The 21,523-nt window shown below is 46.8% G+C and overlaps 1 protein-coding gene across 1 annotated transcript; it reads right to left on the bottom strand.

Annotated features, from left to right (window-relative positions):
* Window positions 1–1,848: 1,848 nt before the first annotated feature.
* On the bottom strand, window positions 1,849–6,914 carry LOC146342642 (vomeronasal type-2 receptor 26-like). The gene is made up of 3 exons (XM_084807956.1): window positions 6,685–6,914; window positions 5,134–5,425; window positions 1,849–1,977 (listed from the first exon to the last, which is right to left on the bottom strand). Exons 1-3 carry the CDS (start codon window positions 6,912–6,914, stop codon window positions 1,849–1,851), a joined length of 651 nt encoding a protein of 216 aa, XP_084664082.1.
* Window positions 6,915–21,523: the final 14,609 nt, after the last annotated feature.

Here is a 21,523-nt window from a genome sequence, read left to right as displayed (position 1 = left end):
TTACATAGCCTATCACGGCTATTGCAGGGACGCCATTTGCGTCCCTGCGGAGGCCGTGATAGGCCACGTAAATATTTACGTGGCCTATCACGGCAAAAAAACAGGAACGCAAATGGTGGCAGCCGTAGCCGCCGCCATTTGCATCTGCAGGTGCTGCATGCCTGTGAATGCACCGGGCCGGCGGCTCCGCGAAGTTGCTGCGGAGCGGAGCTGGCTGGGTTAGGATTTCAGGGGGAGGTGCGGAGCGCCTCCCCCCCACCGCGAATCACCCCCTTCGAAAAGGTAAGTGACTTTCGCACATCTCTGGAAAAAAAGAAAGCAAAAGAAAGACAGCAGCAGACATTTCAGAATGGGAGCAGGGGTATCTGATGGTCTCGTCACTCATTAAAGGGGAATCACAAAACAAACTTTTCAGCAGTTAGGGATGGCGGAGAATTCCACCACAGATCTCAATGAGGCTGAATGCCAGTGCATTCGGCCCCCCGAAATCCATGGAGGAATGACCCCCCCACCCCACCACCCTGCGAAAGGCGTGTGATTTTCCCCATAGCCTAAATACTTATGTAGCCTATCACGGCTAATGCAGGGACACCATTTGCGACCCTGTGGAGGCCGTGATAGGCTATGTAAATATTTACGTAGCCCATCATGGCGAAAAAAAGGGACAAAATGGCGGTGGCTACAGTGGCTGCCATTTGCATCCCTGCGCAGCCCAGCAGCAGCTGAATTTCGTTGTGGGAGGCTCCGCCCGGCGGCTCCATGGAATCACCATGTAGCGAAGCCAGTCAGCGAGGATTTTGGGGGGAGGGACGGAGCACCTCCCCCCCACCACAGATGTCATGAAACGAAACAGGTAAGTCATTTCGTACATCCCTATCAGCAATTACATGCCTCTAAATTCTATTGTTTATGAAAATGACACCTGTTAAGCTAACAACCTTGTTTATGTGCAGATTGGGGAAGGGTGGTTAGGCTAGCCATGGTGCATGGTGGTTACCGCTAACCACCACGACTGTCATTGCCACACGTGCAGCTAACCAAATTCCGCAACATGGTTAGACTAACCATTCTCTAACCACCCTCTCCCCTGCAGCACCCTGAAGCCCTCCAGGCAGGCATCCCAGCAGCCTTTGTTCTTGCAGTGGCCATTTCAGCATTTGGTGCTGGCAGCGGATCTCCCCTCAAAATCGGAAGGGGTGGTGCTTGTGGGAGAAGGACCATGCCCATTGTGGCTGCAGCACAGGGCACAGGCAGGCACAAGCCACCACTCTAAGGGCACTTTTCTGCTGGTGCAGATGTGGATTGGCAACTGTGCCATGTGTTTCTAGGCATATCTTGACCATAGAGACCTGCCACTCAGGCTAGATGGGCTACTCCTTCTTTGGCCACTCTTGCCGTGGAGCACTATGGTGGCTGCAAATATATCACGGAGGGTGTTCACATGTCACACTAAGCCATGGTAGATCCCACTAACCATCTTGCTACAAGTACTTAGTGAGCGTGGTTAGTCCCTGGTTAATAAACTCCTGTGGTTGGGTCTGACCTTAGTTCAGATGTCACCCTAAGCCACCATGGTTAGATGACAACTCCTAACCATCAGGGCTTAGCGTGAAATCTGAACCGGGTCAATAACTTGAAAATTTGTATCCGTGAACTTGCCAATGAGGCTACTATTGTGAATAGTGATCTGATAACCATGTCATCAGTAGCAAATTTAAAAGTGCTGAGAATTTACACATTTGTTGTGTTCACTCCAGTAGATACAGCTTGGCATATGATATATTTCTTTCAAAGTTTTCTGAAAGCTACTGCTGCATGGTATTCAAGCTTGCTGAAGAGCTGTGCCTTTCATTGGTATGGTGAAGTTCTAAGCAGTGGGTCAAACTGATTGATGTTTTTTGCACCATGAGAGCCTACAGCAGTAACTACTGGCAAAGTTGTGTTGGAAATGATCAGTTTCACGCTGAAATTAGAATACTGCAAGCACACAAACTTTTGAGAGAAATTCTCTTAGACAGGGTTTCTCCTACAAGGCCTATTCCCTTCCATTATGGAATGTGACATCACAAGGTTAGACTACATGTTACTACAAGGACTGGAAACCTAGTGTGTGTGTGAGGTTAGGGAGACTTTAATCCTCCTCCTCCTCCTCCCATACTGTGGTCCCAATATGGATTACCAAAAAGGTATCCGGCTGCATTGTAAATAGCAGGCAAAGTGTTAAAGCCCCTTAACCCCACCCCAGTGTCCTGATCCATATTAAGTTCCAGTGCTTACTTTTGAGGAAACCAAGGAAAAGAACAAACACTTTTAAATTAACATGACCCTGCGGCAGTTTGGGGATGGAATTCACAAACATAAAGAACAGGCTCTCATACCACCTTTCTGAATGCTGAAATGGTGCACAAGGTCCCCAATCCCACCTTTTCTTTTCCATGTGGGGCGGGGGGAAAGATAGGGATTGGGGCTCATGGCTGACTGTTTTTCCCTGAAGGCTGAAAGTGTGAGGCCCAAATCCTTCTGTATGTTAACATGTGTTCATCAATTCACAGAAATGCAAGTTTCATTCAACCCAGATTGAGGTATAGACATCATTTGTAGCATTGATTTAGTTGGATTCTTGTACCTATGCAAACAGACGCCCAACAAACTAGAGGGGGAACGTCTGAGGGTGCCACATGCTCCAGAGGTTTGCCTCAGGAGCATTTGTAACATTTGTTTGTTTATTAAATTTCTGTCCTGCCCAATAGCCAAAGGTATCTGGGAGGTGCAGAACAATTAAAAGCACAAAATACATCTTAGAAAACCATATGAAATGTAAACATTGAAACTACAGTATAAAAGTAGAACCCCCCTCACCCAGAAAAAGCTAGCAGGAATGCAGAGATTAAAAGTACGATAAGAGATTGAACATGAGGGAATAAAAGACTTGGAAAATTAACACTGGGACATTAAGAAAGTATAAGTAACACTTGGAAAATTAACTGATTAGAAGACTGGGAAAATTTCCTGGTGCTGGAAAGAGGACAACATAGGTACCTTTCTGGGAAACTCATTCCACAACTGGGGTGCCATAGCACAAATGCAGTCTTCTTGATAGCCACCCGCCTCACTCGCTTTAGCAGTGGCTCCCAGAGAAGGTCTGCTGGAGAAGACCTTAGGGTCTGGGCAGGTACATAAGGGAGGAGATGATCCTTCAGAGTACCTGGCTCCAAGCCATTTAGGGCTTTGAATGTTAAGACCAGTACTTTGAATCAGGCCCAAAAATAGACTGGCAGCCAGTGCAGATGGAAGAGTCCTTGCACAATAGGATCATGTTGGCCAGAACCCATTAACAGTCTCGCTCCCCAGTTTTGGACCAGCTGAAGTTTCTGGACCATTTTCAAAAACATCCACACGTATAATGTCTTGCAGTAAACCAGACAAGAGGTTGCTTCAGCCTGGATAACTGTAGCTAGGCTACCTCTGTCCAGATGAGGATGTAAATGGTATATCAGCCTCAGCTGATAAAGGGTGCCCCATGCCACTGAGTCAGCCCGTGCCTCAACTGACTGTTCTGGGTCCATGAGTACACCCAACAACACTGCTGGTGCTTTAAAAGGAGTGCAAGCTCTCCAGAACAGGTTGAACCTCACTTGGGCAGATGGACAAACCACCCATTAGCAGTACCTCTATCATGTCCAGATTGAGTCTGCATTTCTTAGCCCTCATCCAGTCCGTTACCATGCCCAGGCACTGATTTAGAACAGCCACTGCCTCACTGGGATTTGATGAAAAGGAGGGATAGAGCTGGGTGTCATCTGCATATTGATGACGCTTCAGCCTACATCTCTGGATAACCTCCCCCAGCAGTTTGGGTAGATGCTTAAAAGCATGGAGAATAGAACAGAGCCCCGTGAAACACCATAACCATTGCTGTGAAAGCACAGAGCAATAATCCCCCAGCACCACCTTCTGCAAGGAGCTGCAAGCATAACTGTAACCACTACTGTGCAGTGCCTCCAACTCCCAGCCCAGACAACCTATCTAGAAGGATACCACTGTTGATGATATTGCAAGCCACAGAGATGGTGCAGGAGAATCAACAGGGTCATGATCCCTGTCCCTCTCCCAGGAAAGGTCATCCGCTAGGGTGACTAAAGCAATGTTCATTCCAAAACCAGGCCCGAAGCCTGATTGAAATGGATCTACATGACCAATTCCATCCAAGAGTGCCCGGAGAACTGTGTTGCGTTATTGTTTTATTTATTGTTGTTTGTATTCCATCAGATCTTAGGTTCACTGCTTTCATACTTTTGTGGAAAGTGCTTTATAATTTGAACAATAAATAAACAAACACTGTGGTGCAGTAAGAAAATGTTCAGCCCTGGACATAACGGTCTCGTGCCCTGCTTTAGATGGCCATGGCACAGCTTTCAAGGAAACTTTGGATACAAGGTATTCCAATTCAGATAAAGAAAGGGAGTTAATGGTGGGGCAAATAGGAACAAGTAGAAAAGGTGTATAGAGAGTGTCAAACATGCACTGAAAGTTTAGGAGGACATGCATGTCTAAATCAGGAGTTCTAGCCAGTAGGCAAAAGAAACAGAATGGATGTGAATTCCTCTTTGCCATGGTCCTCTTCTGGCTAAGTCTGGGGAAGGCTGGAAGACAATCTTCCAGATTGGCATTTTGCTACCCTTGTCCTCCTGTGGTAGTGTTCATGTTCAAAATAGCATGGTGTATACTTTGTCTCTTATGCCTCATCCCCAACTCCCTTCTTTGTTGAACCACATCCCCCAGATTTCACATATACACAGAGATGAATATTTGGTCAATGAGTCCTCTAGATAGTCAGTCCTGTCACCAAAGGACAATCCTTCTGTACACATATGAAACATACAGTGTTAGCTTGAGATTTAGTTGAAGCAGACTGACTGAAATCAATGGGTCTATTTCAGGTATGATTAAATCTGGATCAAGCCCACTCCTCATACAAAGATTTGGAAACCCATGGGGAATTCCAAATGCAACCCCACATATCTCAGCTCCTTTTCCTCCCCCCTCCTTCTGTACCAGTTCATACTGACAAATCATCAGATTGCTACTGGAAAGAGAGAAGAGTTCATTATAGGAGAGTTGTGCTGATCCTACCTGTGGAACCTTGTAAATGGGTAAGATGTCTGCCATACGTGAGGAAGTTTCAGAGCTAAGTCCGCCGATGACTCCTATGACATTTTTCTGAAAGCCACATTCATAGTTGGGGAGAAACTGGTGGGAGTTAAAGAGGAAGCCCAAAGTGGTGCAATAGGTCATCTTTGAATCAGTGTAGCTGTCAAAGATGTGGAACCCGAGAGTGACGTTGGGCAAGATGTTGGGATTGTCATTGATCTCATCAATGGCAAACACGAAAGCCAGGATGTGCTGGTAGAAATTTGTCACCACCCTGCAAAAAAAGTGACATCCTGTTTCATAGGAGAGTGCACAAACCTCGTTCATGGGAGAGTTAAACGGTGCACAAAATAATTTTAACTCAGTACAGGTCTACTCAAGATCTGCAAAGTTCAGCTGCTTGTTTATAAAGAGGGAGCATAACCCGCAAATTTAGTCATAAATTAAGGGCCTTTGAAAAGATGGACCAGATGGTTACATGTTGCTGGATTGTGCTTTGGGGCTCCTAAGACTAGGCATGTCGCTGTCAATATTCAGCTCAGATCATATTTTAATGTGTCACATATCATTTTTTATGCAGACATCTGGGTAGAACAGATCAAACATTTTCTTGGATTTCACTGTTTTCACTTCCAATATTTCCATCTATGTTGTTCTCTATTATATATTTTCCACTACTAATATCCACGGTGTCACAGCATTATGCTCCAGTGTTTTGACCATTGCCACTTTCTAGGTGCTTCCGAAACTGCATCTGCTTCACAGAGTTTGAGACCTCCTTGTACCTTCAGCATCTAGCTTTTCGTAGCTTTAAATGAACGAATCTAAGAAGGAATACAGGACGTTGGCCTATATAGGTCTTGCAATGATGTCTGTGCTATCCCCTATGAACTTGTTGTGAATGGAAACTGTTAAGGTAATCATGCCTGTTGTGTTTTGCATGTCAGTTTTGTCTTACATCACAGTTTACATCTCTCCCCAGCCCTGCAAGCATATACAGGTCTGTCAGTTTGACGTTAACACCTCATGGACATGACAAATTGGACAGTGTCCATGAAAGCTTATGCCAGGATATGTGTATTCAGTTTTAAAGTGCTACAAGAATCTTATGTTTCTGTTTTGCTGCAGTACACTATTCTGGCCACCCATCTGGAAAGCAGAGAAATGTTATTTTTGTGCTTCACAAGTGAAGTAATACAGATGGACATGTATAGGTCTCCCCTATAAGGTCATTAGGTCCAGGGTGGAAAAATTCCTAGCTCCATCACTGTGAACATCAAACTTCAGAAAGTCTTGGGAACCTATTTCCACATTCTCCTTTTCACTTAGGAATGGACAAAGGAGATTCCGACTACTCACATCACCCTCTGGAACAGGCAGCCTATCCAACACCACACCATCCTGGTATTACTTTAAAAGATCTACCACCATGATTTTCCAAGATCATAAGTACTGTGCTGTCGGTCATATAAAGACTCACTCAAATAACCCTAAATATCATTTTGGGATGGGTGTGGGGGGAGAATTCCTTACAGGGGCATGTTAATCTTCTCCAGAGAAGGATATCTGATGAATAAAACTTTGGGGACCATGTAGTGGATATAAGATGCCATTCCACCAATGAGGAAGTCACCTGGCTGGTACCACTCGTGTGAAATATACAGAGGCTTGTTTCCACTGCACTTAATAGCATGCATTTTCCAGACCACATTTGGCAGTAGCAGTAGAGGCAGCAGCAGCAGCAACAGCATCCTTCCACACATCAGGGTCTCCCGTGTCTCTCTCTACATCCACATAATTACTACCATCAGTCTGACTTGAACAAGGTGTGTGGCAGCTGACTCTGAAATGCAACTCAGTGAAGATACAGGTGTCCTCTTTATCCTTAAGCTCAACAGGGTAACAAAAGCAACCCTTCAATGCCCATTGAGAGTCACTATCTGAAGGTTGAGGTGCACGATGGAAGAGGGAAAGGGATCAACATGACAGAGCCCTGGTTCTCTGTTCTCATGATCCTTAGCAGTCAATGGCCCTTTCTTAGACTTATAAATATTTCAGACTTGCCTGATGATTTTTTTCCCCCCTAGAAAGCTCTTTGAGCAGGTAAATCAATTATAGCAATTTTATTAATTACAGGGGAGGTAAACACAAGTGCAATGTTTTTGGACTCCATGATGCAACATCCGTAGTAGAAGTGCTGAAACAAACATATTTGTCTGATCTCCCTGCTCCATTCTGCTCCTCCCTAATGGTGAGGAAGGAATAGCAGGTAGAATCATGTACTTGGAAGGGATATCATAGGTCCTTTGGTCCAACCCATGCCAACAGAGGAAATTTCCTGTACGTTGCTGGTGGTGGTGGGGAGTTCACAGGAGTAGGAACATTTTCGATGACCCACAGTGATGCCAAGAATGGAGTCAATGAAGAGGTCAGCATGCTTGGAATAGAACATCCACTTCTACAATTGATATTTTTCTGTCTTTGCAAGTATAAAACAAGACAAATCAGAAAAGTAAAAAAAGTAAAAAAAGTGAAGCCCTATCCTAACCCTGCAGTAGAATGTAAATTTATTAAAAAAGGAAATGATGCATTTATAGGAGTCATGCTGGATGTTTTCTCTCTCTCTCTCTCTCTCTCTCTCTCTCTATATATATATATATATATATATATATATATATATAGTTCCTAGTCTACTTTGCAACTGCAAGAGTTCACAACATCCTCTGTTCCATCTAACATTGACCCTTCTTGGTATCCCCCGTTGTGTACTAGTCACTGGAGTTTGGGACCTATGATGAACAGGATCCTAAAAGCAAGGGAAGTTGTGTTGGCCATAGGGATGGACAAAAGTCACTTACCTGTCCTCGAAGCTTGTTCGCAGTGGGGGGGAGGCGCTTCGCTGCTCCCCCCGCGAAGTTCAGGCCGGGGGGGGAGGCTTCCCACCTCGCCCAGCCGAAATTCAGGCCGGGGGGGAGGCGCCTCGCCTCGCCCGGCCGCGAACTAAAAAGTTTTAAAATAACAAAACGCCCCCGTGATAGGCTACGTGACGATTAACGTAGCCTATCACGGCTAGATCTGCAAAGTCAGCCATGATAGGCTACGTTAATCGTCACGTAGCCTATCACGGGTGACTATAAAAAAAAAAAAAGCACGTACGCTAATGGCGGCCCCCATAGGGAGCCGCCATTCACGTTCCTTATTTGGTCCCTGTAGTCTACGTAAAGATTTACGTAGACTACAGCGACCAAATAAGGAACGTGAATGGCGGCTCCCTATGGGGGCCGCCATTATCCATATGCGCTTTTTTTTTTTAAGTCACCCGTGATAGGCTACGTGACGATTTACGTAGCCTATCACGGCTGACTTTGCAAATCTAGCCGTGATAGGCTACTTTCATCGTAACGTAGCCTATCACGGGGGCATTTTTTTTTTCTTTTATTGCAATGGCGGCGGCGGCAGCCAGTCAAAAGACCGGCTGCCGCTCCAACCCTGGGCGAACACCCGCCGAACAGCTGGCCAGACCCGCCGCCGGGAGGGACATTCGCCAAAGGTAAGTCCCGTCCTGGGGGGGGTGCGGGGGGCGGGGGGGTGCGGAGAATTTCTCCCCGAAACTTGTTCGGAGGGCCGAACACGTTGGCGCTCGCCCCCCCGAAGTTTCGGGGAGAAATTCTCCGCCAACCCTAGTTGGCCATATGGAAAATTCCACATTCCATATTAATGTAATGCCATATTAGTCCTAGCAAAGATGATAAAAATGTGCCTGTTTTTTGAGATCTCAAGATCTCAAGATCTCAAGATCTTGACATGTCTTCAGGCAGGAAGATGATAGGAAAAGCAAGTTAGGGTTCAGGGGAAAGCTAGGTGAAAAAGATAACTTACTGATGAACTCATGGTGTCCCATGATCTCAAGCTTGTGATGGAATGGAGGAAGAACGGGGGTGACAGGGTCCGCTTTTTTTTCCACTCCCTTTCCCCTCATCCCACCAGCTTTTCGCAACATCTTGCCAGATGAAGAGATCTGGAGATCTTGAAAGCTTGTATTTTTGTTGTGATCTTTTCGGTGACCAAACTGAGGCATTCCACAAACATGGAAAAAGGATGCTATCGATGTCAGTTGGGATGCAGTGAGCCTAGGAAATACAGCTCCCATGAAGCCCGGCCAATTTAGACACAACACATATGTATTAATATTATTAATATTTACATGTATTACATTTCTATACTGCTCAATAGCCAAAGCAGTCTGGGTAGCTTCAAAAAAGTTGAAACCATTAAAAAGGAGAGGAGCTCCATCATGTACTGCAGTCCTGAGCTTTGTCAGGCTTGATTGGTCAAAACATGTAGACTGAATTAGGCTCGGAGACATACAGGCAGCCAGTGCAAGCAGGCCAGAATGAGTGTTATGTGTTCAGACCTCTGGTCCTTGCTATCAACCTGGCTGTAGGGATGGTGGAGAATTTCTCCACGAATCTCCAGGAGGCCGAACGCCAATGCATTCGGCCCCCCGAAATTGGTGGTGAAATTCTCCGACGGCCCCCCCCCCCCAGGATGGGACTTACCGTGGTCGAATGTCCCTCCTGGCGGCGGGTCCCGGCAGCATTTCGGCGGCTTTTCGGTGGGGGTGGGGGCGGCGGCCGGTCTTCCTTAGCAGTAGGTAAAGTAAAAAACAACAACACCACACACGTGATAAGCTACGTAACGATTTACGTAGCCTATCATGGCTAGATTTCCAAAGTCAGCTGTGATAGGCTACGTAAATCATTACGTAGCCTATCATGGGTGACTTTGGGGGGGAAAAAAAAGCACGTACGCAAATGGCGGCGCCCATGGGCACCGCCATTTGCGTTCCATATTTGGACAGGGGTAGTCTACATAAAGGATTACGTAGACTACGGCGAAAATAAGGGAACGCTATTTGCGTTGCCCTTATTTTCGCCGTAGTCTATGTAAATCTTTACGTAGACTACCCCTGCCCAAACAAGGAACACAAATGGTGGTGCCCATGGGCGCCGCCATTTGCGTACGTGCTTTTTTCCCCCCCCCAAAGTCACCCATGATAGGCTACGTAATGATTTACGTAGCCTATCACGGCTGACTTTGGAAATCTAGCTGTGATAGGCTATGTAAATCGTTACGTAGCCTATCACGTGTGTGTGTGTGTTTTTTCAATTTACTTTTTTCTTTCAAGGCCAGGGAGACGGGGCGCTCCTCCCCAGCCTGAACTTTGGGGGGAGAACCGAAGCACCTCCCCCCTACTGCGAAGCAAGCTGCGGGACCAGGTAAGGGACTTTTGTCCATCCTTACCTGGCTGCCACATTTTCACAAGCAGCAACTTCCAAACAATCTTCAAGGGCTGCCCCATATACTATACATTGCAGTCATCTAACTTGGAGGTAGGGATGTATGAATCCCTTACCTTATTCCAGTCCAGGGCGTCTGTGGTGTGGGGGAGGCGCTCCGTCCCTCCCTCTGGAATCCTCCCTGGCCAGCTCCACTCTGCGGTGACTCCGTGGAGCCACTGGCCGGGGCTGCCCGCAGTCGGACCTCCGTCCACTGCTGGGCTGCGGCTGCAAATGGCGGCCGCTATAGCAATTTGTGTCCCTGCTTTTGTCGTGAAAGCCTATATGAATATATATGTAACCTATCACGGCTACCGCAGGGACGCAAACGGTGGCCGCTACACCATTTGCGTCCCTGCGTTAGCCATTATAGGCTACGTATATATCTATGTAGCCTATCATGGCTACCATAGGGATGCAAATGGCATCTCTGAGTTAGCAGTAATAGGCTACGTAAATACTTACGTATTTACCTCCATCTGGTCAGAAGAACCACCCACAAACAGCAGCTCAGTCTTGTGGTGATTCAGCTTCAGTTTATTAGCCATCCTCCAGTCCATTGTCATGGTTAGGTACCAATGTAGCACACTTACAGTCTCACCTGAGGTACGTCTTGTCCCGGGGGGGTGGGGGGGTGGCAGGCCATTCCGCCACAGATTTCGGATCTCACCGAGATCTGTGGCGGAATTCTCTGCCATCCCTACTAGAAACCCATATGGTATTTCAATTGCAACTCCACATATTTCAGCTCCCTTTCCTTCACCCTCCCTCTGTACCTCTCCATCCTGACAAATCATCAAATTGCTACCGGAAAGAGAGGAGAAGTGTGCATTACCTGTGGAACCTTGTAAACAGGTAAGATGTCTGCCATGCATGAGGAGATATCAGAACTAAGTGCCCCGATGACTCCTATGACATTTTTCTGAAAGCCACATTTATAGTTGAGGAGAAACTGAAGGGAGTTAAAGAAAAAGTCCAAAGTGGTGCAATAGGTCATCCTTGCATCAGTGTAGCTGTCATAGATGTGAAATCCGAGAGTGACATTGGGCAAGGTTTTGGGATTTTTATTGATCTCGTCAATGGCAAACACGAAAGCCAGGATGTGGAGTAGAACTTTGTCGACACACTGCAAAACAACTGACATCATGTTTCATGGGAGAGTTAAAGGATGCACAAAATAATTTTAACTCAGTACAGGTCCACTTGAGATCTGAAAGATTCAGCCGCTTATTGATTAGGAGGTAGCATAACCAGCAAATTTTGTCATGAAGTAAGTTGTTTTGGAAAGAAGGACAATGTGGCTACATTTTGCTGGATTGTCGTTTTAGGCTTGTATAGCCTCATATTAGGCATGTTCAGGTGAATGTTTTTGTTTTTTTTTAACTTTTTCAGCACTTCAGAATTACATAATGTGTTCATACTTCCTCTGAGAATTTGTGTCCCTTGGTCCTTTGCAAGTAGTGTAGCTGAGTCTATGTGCAGTCTTGCCATGTCAGTTCCCTAGTTTATTCCCTACTACACTTCAGGGCATCCCTCTACATTTGTGACACACAAGGAAATAGACAAGGTGAGATGACGCATAGTGGACCGGCGAATCTGCGCACTTGCGAAGGACTGGAAAAAAAAGAATAACAAAAAAAATTCTGGACCCATTTGCATACTTCTGAAACCCCCCCCCCCAAAAAAAAGTGGCCCCTGAATGGCTTGGGGCCAGGTTTTCTGAAGGATCGCTTCCTCCCATATGTGCGAGCAGACATCACTGTCGAGTAGGGATGGACGAAAGTCCCTTACCTGTCCTCGAGCTTGCTTCGCGGTGGGGGGGAGGCGCTTCGGTTCTCCCCCCAAAGTTCATGCGAGGGGGGGGAGGCGCCCCGCCTCGCCCAGCCGAAATTCAGGCCAGGGGGGAGGTGCCCCATCCCTCGCCGGCGAAATTCAGGCCGGGTAGAAGCACCCCGTCTACCTGGCCATGAAAAAAAAAGTAAAAAAAAAGGGCCTATCACGGCTAGATTTCCAAAGTAATTTCCATAGCGTTGCCCTTGTTTTCTCCATAGTCTACGTAAATCTTTACGTAGACTACAGGGACCAAATAAGGAACGCGAATGGCGGCTCCCTATGGGGGCCGCCGTTTGCGTACGCACTTTTTTTTTTTTTCAAAGTCACCCGTGATAGGCTACGTGACGATTAACGTAGCCTATTACGGCTGACTTTGGAGATCTAGCTGTGATAGGCCACGTTAATCATTACGTAGCCTATCACGGGTTGTTTTTTTTTTTTACTTTCCTTGTAATGGCAGCGGCGGCAGCCGGTCAAAAGACCGGCTGCCGCCCCCGCCCCTGACGAAGACCCGACGAACCGCCGCTGGGACCTGCTGCCGGGAGGACATTCGTGAAAGGTAAGTCCCATCCTGGGGGGGGGGGCGGGGGGGCGGAGAATTTCACCGCCGATTTCGGGGGGCTGAATGCATTGGCGCTCAGCCCCCCAAAGTTTCAGGGAGAAATTCTCCCCCATCCCTACTGTCGAGGGAGGAGGAAGGCTGGAGGTGGCACTGGTGAAACTGTGAGGCACAGCATGGACATTTTTGATGCTCTTGCCAGGCAACCCTATAGCTGCTTGGGACTAGCCACAGTGGCAGGTTTGGATGTCACAACAAGCCACTGTGAGAGCAAGCCACCCTCAGCAACCCAGCACCATGCCATGGGTTCTCAGGGTGTCTCGTGTGTGGTTGGCCAACCAGAGCGAATAAGGTGTGTTCGGTTCACACATCAGGGTAAAACACACTGACACTAACAAGGCTAGGGATGTGAGAACTCCCCGCTGCTCGCCTTTCCTCCTGTTCAGCGAAGCACTCAAGCAATTGACGATCACCGCGGCCGCCATTTGTGTGGCTTTCTTTTGCCGTGATAGGCTATGTAAGTATTTATTTAAATACTTATGTAGCCTATCACAGCATTTATGGGGAGGTGAATGGTGGTCGCCGACACGGCCGCCATTCGAGGAGCACCCACTGGGAAATGGCACCAGGGAGGCTCCGTTTTGTGCACATTTCGCAGAGTGGGGGGGCTTTGCTCCTCCACAGATTCTGGGGGGGCCGAATGTGCTGGCACTCCGCCATCCCTAGGCCAGTCACAGACTGTCAGCCCAACCAACCTCACAGGGCTGTTGTGAAGATAAAATGGAGAGTGGGAGGTTCATTAGGTAGAACGCGGGAAGACCCACTCGCTCAGAAATAAGTAGGGGTGCACGAAAGTCCCTTACCTGTCCTCGAAGCTTTTCGCGGAGGAGGGAGGCGCTTCGCTGCTCCCCCCGCGAAGTTCAGGCCAGGGGGGGAGGCTTCCCGCCTCGCCCGGCCAAAATTCAGGCCGGGGAGGAGGCGCCTCGCCTCGCCCGGCCACGAACTAAAAAGTAAAAAAAAACAAAATGCCCCCATGATAGGCTACGTGACGATTAACGTAGCCTATCACGGCTAGATTTGCAAAGTCAGCCGTGATAGGCTACGTAAATTGTCACGTAGCCTATCACGGGTGACTTTAAAAAAAAAAAAAAGCGCGTACGCAAATGGCGGCCCCCATAGGGAGCCGCCATTCGCGTTCCTTATTTGGTCGCTGTAGTCTACGTAATTCTTTACGTAGACTACGGCGAAAATAAGGGCAACGCAAATAGCGTTGCCCTTATTTTCGCCGTAGTCTACGTAATCTTTACGTAGACTACAGCGACCAAATAAGGAACGTGAATGGGGGCCTCTATGGGGGCCGCCATTATCCGTACACGCATTTTTTTTTTTTAAAGTCACCCGTGATAGGCTATGTGACGATTTACGTAGCCTATCACGGCTGACTTTGCAAATCTAGCCATGATAGGCTATGTTAATCGTCACATAGCCTATCACGGGGGTGTTTTTTTTTTCCTTTATTGGAATGGCGGTGGCGGCAGCCGGTCGAAAGACCAGCTGCCGCCCTGCCCCGGATGAAGACCCGCCGAACTGCCGGCCGGACCCACCGCCGGGAGGGACATTCGGCAAAGGTAAGTCCCGTCCCGGGGGGCGTGCGGAGAATTTCTCTCCGAAACTTGTTCGGGGGGCCGAACACGTTGGCGCTCGGCCCCCTGAAGTTTCGGGGAGAAATTCTCCACCAACCCTAGAAATCAGCAATACTGTTCATCTGCTAACTGAGGGCAACAAGCTAAATCACCTCTCTCCCTTGTTTTAAGAATGCATTTCCATGATAAAGGACAGGCCAGGGCAGGTGACTGAGTACCTCATTCATTCTCAGGTGACTGAGTACCTCATTCGTTCTCTTTTGCTGATTGCCTGGGCATAACTGAATCTCTATGACTACGGTCAGCCACAGTCACATCCAGATATTCATTCATGCCTGGCTGTGGGGGCAGGGGACTGATTCTTCCTACTCAGGAAGGTCTTCCAGCTGTTTCCTATGAGACATCGGGACCCTTGTTTTGGGGCGTGGGGTTCTGATGGCTTTCACACTATGACAGACACACAGAAATGCAAGAAGCAGAAATATGGAAAATGAGGTTTGTGTGCATTTCTAGTCTGCATGACTGGGAAGGAGGCACTGGAGGAAAGAATTGCATAGGTATGTCAGTCTGCTCCTGGCATATTTCTTGGGCTATCCTTTTGGTTCCCTCACAGCCCAGTGGTCATCCCTGCCAAGCCAAAACACAAACACACAAAATGCCACCACAACCAAGAGACCAAGACTACACTTTCCTATTTATTTATTTATTTACTTACTTACTTACTTATTTATTTATTTCTATTCTGCCCAATACTCGAAGCTCTCTGGGCTGCCATTCACAAAAACTAAAACCTCAGCTCGTTCTCAGCTTTAGCCTTCCTGACACCATCCCTGCAATTCTGTGCTACCTGCCTGTATTCTTCCTTTGTTGCTTGGCCTTCCTTCCACTTCCTATAGGTGTCCTTTTTTGTTTTCAGGTCATCTCTAAGCTTTTTGTGAAGCCACCTTGGCTTCTGCTCTGAGGAGGCTTGCTGAAATTATAAGCTGATCTCTGGTAGAAATGATGTCGATGATGCAGACAGAGAGATGACCCTGCTAAAGGGAGGAGGTCTCCTGGCCTGTAATCACCCCTGGCCTGTCATATGGGCTCATTTTGTTCCTTTTCAAACTCAGGGTGCAGTTGACCTTGATCATCTCTCAATTTGCCTAGGGCAGCAGCAGCACCAAGAGCTGATCCATTTGGGTTCACCTGGCACAGCCTCCTCCACCATGTCCATGCTCCTCTCAATCACTTGGAGAGGTGGTGTGATTTAATGGCTAAAGTGTTGGACTAGGAGTCAGGACACCCAGGATCTAGAACTTCTAGTCCCTACTTGGCCATGGAAGCTCACTGGGTGACTTTGGTTTGGGCCAGTCATAGACTCTCAGTCCAAACAACCTCACAGTGTTGAATGTAGGAAGACCCACTTGCTCAGATATCAGCAATACTGTTCACTGGCTTGAGAGCCATTGTGGTGTAGTGGCAAGAGTGTTGGGCTGGGAGCTGGGAGATCCAGGTTCTAGTCTCCTCTCGGCCATGGAAACTCACTGGGTGACTTTGGGCCAGTCACATGCTCTCAGCCCAACCTACCTCACAGGGTTGTTGTTGTGAGGATAAAATAGAGAGGAGGAGGATAATGTAAGCCACCTTGGGTTCCTTGCAAGAGGAAAAAAGGCAGGATATAAATGCAATAATCAATCAATCAATCAATCTGGTAACTGAGGGCAGCAAGCAAAATCACCTCTCCCTTGTTTTAAGAATGCATTTCCATGAAAAAGGACAGGCCTGGGCAGGTGACTGAGTACCCCATTCGTTCTCTTTAGCTGACTGCCTGGGGATATAACTGAATGTCTATCGACTACGGTCAGTCAGAGATTCATTCACATGCCTGGCTGTGGAAAGGGCAGGGGGCAGGGGGACTGATTTAGCTGCATGCTGCTGTGTCTGAATGAAAGAGGTGCCTTTCCTTTTCTATACCTAGCAAGCAATACTTCTGCTTGAGAATGTTAAACTGTACACCTTCTGACACAGGTTTCATGGGACTGATGTATGGTGTAAGTCACTGCAGTCATCCCAGTGCAATAAGAGCCAGGTTGGAAAAGTATTGGTATAACTGTGCTCCTTGGTTTGTCCTGGGTTCTCTTCCCATGCCTGCAATCTTTCCTTTTTACACTGGGATGTCATCACATAGCCAGCCATACAAGGGAAACTGGTGTTTAAGTAGCATGCCCCCCCCCCACATGCACACTCTCCATTGTGTAGTGTATTCTTCATGCAAATGTGGAGGGATTGCCCCTTGTAAAAATAGAGCTAGCTGGAAGTGCTGCCTCTCAGAACATGTCGAGAGAGAAAATGCCATAGGTCCCTGTACTCTTCCTTCTTCCAGGAATGCATTGCATGTTTGTGAGATGCCATGGTACCCAAATACCCATTCCAGCAGCAATCTGACTATTTGTTATTGGCGAGGAGAATACTTTTCAAAACATATAGGTAGGAGGGTTGGAGTAATTCTTGCTGTGCAGAAAAGGCACATGTCTGTCTCTTATCAATATTGGGATGTGCTGTTGGTTAAATTCCTCACACAACAGTACTCCGATTTGCACAGTTCCAGTTAAATCATAATGAGAAATGAGAAAAAAGGAGAGCTTTTAAAAAATGCACTGCACATTCAGTGGGCCACAAGAAACTCTAGCCATGCCCAGCAATTCTTCCTAGTCATGAAGGTCTTCCAGCTGTTTCCTATGAGACATTGGGACCCTTGTGTTTTTTTTTTGGGGGGGGGGTTCTGATGGCTTCCTTCCACACTGTGACAGACACACAGAAATGCAAGAAGCAGAAATATGGAAAAGGAGGTTTGTGCGCATTTCACCATGACTGCCAGAACTGCCAGAAGCTTAATTGCAAAAAATGAGGTTTGTGCGCATTTCCAGTCTGCAAAACTGGGAAGGAGGCACTGGCTCCTGCTGCAAAGCCTAGCCTAGCACCATGCCTGCTGCAGCTGGAAAGGGAACTTTCCATTTCTCCAGGTATGCTGTTTATTCGTTCAGTTGCTTCCGACTCTTCGTGGCTTCATGGACCAGTGCACGCCAGAGCTTCCTGTTGGCCATCACCACCCCCAGCTCCCCCAAGGTCGAGTCCGTCACCTCCAGAATATCATCCATATATCTCCAGTTATATATAGTATATAATTTCCACTAGTGTGACAGTGGTATCACCATTACGGGCATTTTTCTTGGGCTGTCCTTTTGGTTCTCTCACAGCCCAGTGGTCATCCCATCCAAGTCGAAACACAAACACACAAAATGCCACCACAACCAAGAGACCAAGACCCCACTGTCCTTTTTATTATTTATTTATTTGTGTATTTACGTATTTCATTTCTATTCTGCCCAATAGCTGAAGCTCTCTGGGCTGCCGTCCACAAATGTTACAACCAAAAAGCACACAGTAAAACAATAATTTATTTCCCTATTGAAAAGCACTGCCCAAAGATATGCGCGCATATATTGATTTATGAACGAAGGAACTACCTTTTTCTTTCTGTATTTTCTGCTTCTGAACATATTCCATCAAATGTTGGAGTAAAATTCTAAGTTCTACGAGAGATTTGCCCCATAATAGCACACATCTTCTTGCTCTGTGGCTATCAACTTGCAAATGTTAAGGAATAGTACTTTGTAATTGTTATGCAGAAACTGAGGACAATGGCCCATTTCAGTCTGAATGAAACAACTGTCGTTCAGGTAGGAAGGGGCTTGCTTGCTCTCCTCTTTTTCTATTCCCCTCCTCGACATCTCGCCACCCCCCACAACACCTGGATGCTGCATCTCTCTGTGGCTGTGGCATTTCTCAATTCATGGAATGCGCAAAAACAGAAGGAACCTGTCAGCTGCACTATTAATTTTTTTGCGCCAGAAAATGTGCATATATGGAATCAAGTAAATGCGCAAAATCAGAAGGACCCTGGAAACTGCGCATTTTTCTTTTTGCACAGAAAATGCGCATATCTCCAGATAAGCACATCGGGGTGCAGATGTGCAAAAGAGGAAGGGATAGCCGCCAGAGCCATTTGCCGAGCAGCTGCTCACCAAGAGCTGGGGAAAGCCTGCGAACAGGAATGCCATAGCACCTGAGACTTTGGGGGATTGCTTGACTGCAGCCAAGCAGTGCTGGGTGAGAGGGAGGGTTCGCGATCTCCAGTTCGGGAGACCGAACTGCAAGACGATCATCGAAGATGAAGCTGGAAACAAATGTTCACGACACCCCTAACACACACACACACACACACACACACACACAAGCAAAACTGGAACAGTATGACAGGACAACTAAACTTCCTTATACTCTCTGGGGTAGTCAGGCAACTTATGTCTTCATAAACTGGCTCCGTCCCTCAGTTTGTTTTTCTTTTCCTTTTTTACTCAATCCATATTCTTTCCTTGATTTCTCCTTTGTGGCCATGCCCTTAAGTATCTTGTAGAAACATTTGCTATCTTTGCTGCTATCACAGGATGTATTATATTTATATTCACATTAGTTGTCAGTCATTATCCTCATATGTACAGGTAGAAAAACATTATTCAAATAAACACAAATGTTCTTGTTAAAAATTGTTACCATAATCTTATCAAAATTATTTCCATGAAAGCGGGGCTGTACTTTATAAGCAAGGAAATTGTTTCAGCTCACCATCCTTAGACTCAACAAAATATGCTGCGGCAGTATTGTAGTCAGAATAGTTTTCTGAATGAAGCCGCTTAATCCGCTGGCACAGCTTGCATCTGATCTCACAGAGCTTCCCAGAGCTAAGAAAGAACAACACTTAAAGCATATAGTATCAGTGCAAGTACTCTTTGAACTGAGACAAAAAGCAACCAAAGAAACCTCAAACCACAGGCTGAGAATTTCACCTGCTCTAACATTGATGAGTTGAGTTGGCAGCTGTGAGCATTCCAATTTGGAGCAGGTTTTAAATACCCAGTGTTGAAAAAAGGCTAAGTCATCCACATTGCTGTCAAAGGTATAGTGTTTGGCTTCATATGCCATCAGAACAATATCCCCAAAACAAATGCCTTTATATATTACACAAAAGATGCCAGATCCAGGGAAACATTCAAACCCTTAGGGATCACAGACTGTAGTATGAAGATCCACTGTCCGCCTCCTTACATAGCAGTAAGTTATTATAATCTGTCCAATTGTATTTATGAGAATAAATTCTATCTATAACTAGGAACTTAAAGTCCTCATGCGTACGAGCCCGTTCTGAAAAATGTTGCATCCAAAATGTGGTTTCTTAATTTGGACCGATGTTCAATAAACCTAGTTCAAATGGTACGAGGGGGTTTTCCTACATACAATAACCCACATGGGTAAATAATAACATAGATAACTTGCTTGGTTACACAATTGGAAAAAAGATGCAGTTCAAAATGTCGATGATCCATGGGATGTTTGAAGACGTCGATTGGTAAGGAAAGATCACATACAGAGCAGCCCCCACATTTGTAAAGCCCATAAGGTGAAGTTACATGTTGTGCAGATGGATCAATATCTGAGTGTACTAGATGGTCTCTACGGCTTTTTGTCCGTCTAAATCCTATATGTGGAACAGCCTTTTCCTCCAACTGAATGTACCACAAGCATCAAAATGATTGGAATGTCCATTTCACATGAACGTAACGATGGACAACATTATCTCTCCCGTGTTAGCCACTAGTCCATATTAGTCAGAACATGTCCTGTCTACATATTTCATTTTTGTTATCTTTCATTTTTGTTATCTTGCATTTCAGCTGGAATACCTACTGTCCATATCTCAATGGACTCCTTTCAAAAATGCATTTACCCCCTTTCCCAATACCGCATTGCAGTGAATATCAAATTAATGATGCATGTGCTAAAGAATGGCAGTTGTTTCCCAACCTGGGTCAGGTCTCTGTGCCATTTGATTCTGTCCTCATGAATGGAGACCCTTTTTCCTGGAGGAGTGTGAGGGTCCAGCCTTCCCACTTTGACCCTGATATAGGACTGATTAGGGAAGGTGACAAAGTTTGTACTATCAAATTCCCCGTTCAAATTCTCTGTTTGTTAAATGTAATTTCATCTCCGGCACTGTTGTTGAATGAGATTGTCTAAGTCTGTGAATGGAGCTAGGTGGAGAGAGGAGGAGAGAATCAAATGGTCTATACAATGTTGTAATATTCTCATTTGGATTGTTCAAATAGCCTTCCAGGAATGGAGAATATCCCCCGTTAGGTATGAGATATAGGGAAAGAGTGACAAATAATGAATCCCTGTAAATTCAACAGGTGAAAGTGTTGCAAAGAGACCTTTGGAAAATATATGTACCAATAGGGATGGGGGAGAATTTCTCCCCGAAACTTCGGGGGGCTGAGTGCCAATGCATTCGGCCCCCCGAAATCGGCAGTGAAATTCTCCGCCCCCCGCCCCCCCCCGGGATGGGACTTACTGACTTTGGAAATCTAGCCGTGATAGGCTACGTAAATCATAACGTAGCCTATCACGGGGGTGGTTTTTTTTTTTTTTTACGTGTTTGCGTGTTTTTTTTTTGCGGCCGGATAGATGGGGCACTTCTACCCAGCCTGAATTTCGCCGGCGAGGGATGGGGCACCTCCCCCCCGGCCTGAATTTTGGCTGTGCGAGGCAGGACACCTCCCCCCCTCGCATGAACTTCGGGGGGAGAACCGAAGCACCTCCCCCCCACCGCGAAGCAAGCTCGAGGACAGGTAAGGGACTTTCGTCCATCCCTATGTACCAGGCAAAATGAGAAAAAATGCTAGGGATCTCAAAGAATTCCACCACAGATCTCGGTGACCGCCATGGATCTCGGTAAGGCTGAATGCCACTGCATTCGGCCGCCCAAACTCCATGGCGGAACGGCCTGCCATCCCCCTGCCCCCCGTGGATCCCCCCCGGGAAGAGACTCACCTGGGGTGGATCTTCCGGGCGGCAGCGGCTCCGGTGGCATCTCTGGCGGCGGCAGCGGCCGGTCTTCC

The sequence above is a fragment of the Heloderma suspectum genome, chromosome 6 (genome assembly GCF_057233095.1).
Source record: "Heloderma suspectum isolate Gila_16-S chromosome 6, 16-S_ref, whole genome shotgun sequence".
In the NCBI taxonomy this organism is placed as follows: domain Eukaryota; kingdom Metazoa; phylum Chordata; class Lepidosauria; order Squamata; family Helodermatidae; genus Heloderma; species Heloderma suspectum.
This window is presented reverse-complemented; position numbering and strand designations above follow the sequence as displayed.

Bases quoted from the DNA above. Each gene is read 5' to 3' on its own strand.
- LOC146342642 (XM_084807956.1), bottom strand. From the start codon at position 6,914: ATGTGTGGAAGGATGCTGTTGCTGCTGCTGCTGCCTCTACTGCTACTG. The intron at 5,426-6,684 runs GTAAGGAATTCT...CTTTTTTTGCAG, and splicing joins GAGAAGATTAACATGCCCCT to GGTGGTGACAAATTTCTACC. The intron at 1,978-5,133 runs GTAGGATCAGCA...GTGTGCTTGCAG, and splicing joins CCATTTACAAGGTTCCACAG to TATTCTAATTTCAGCGTGAA.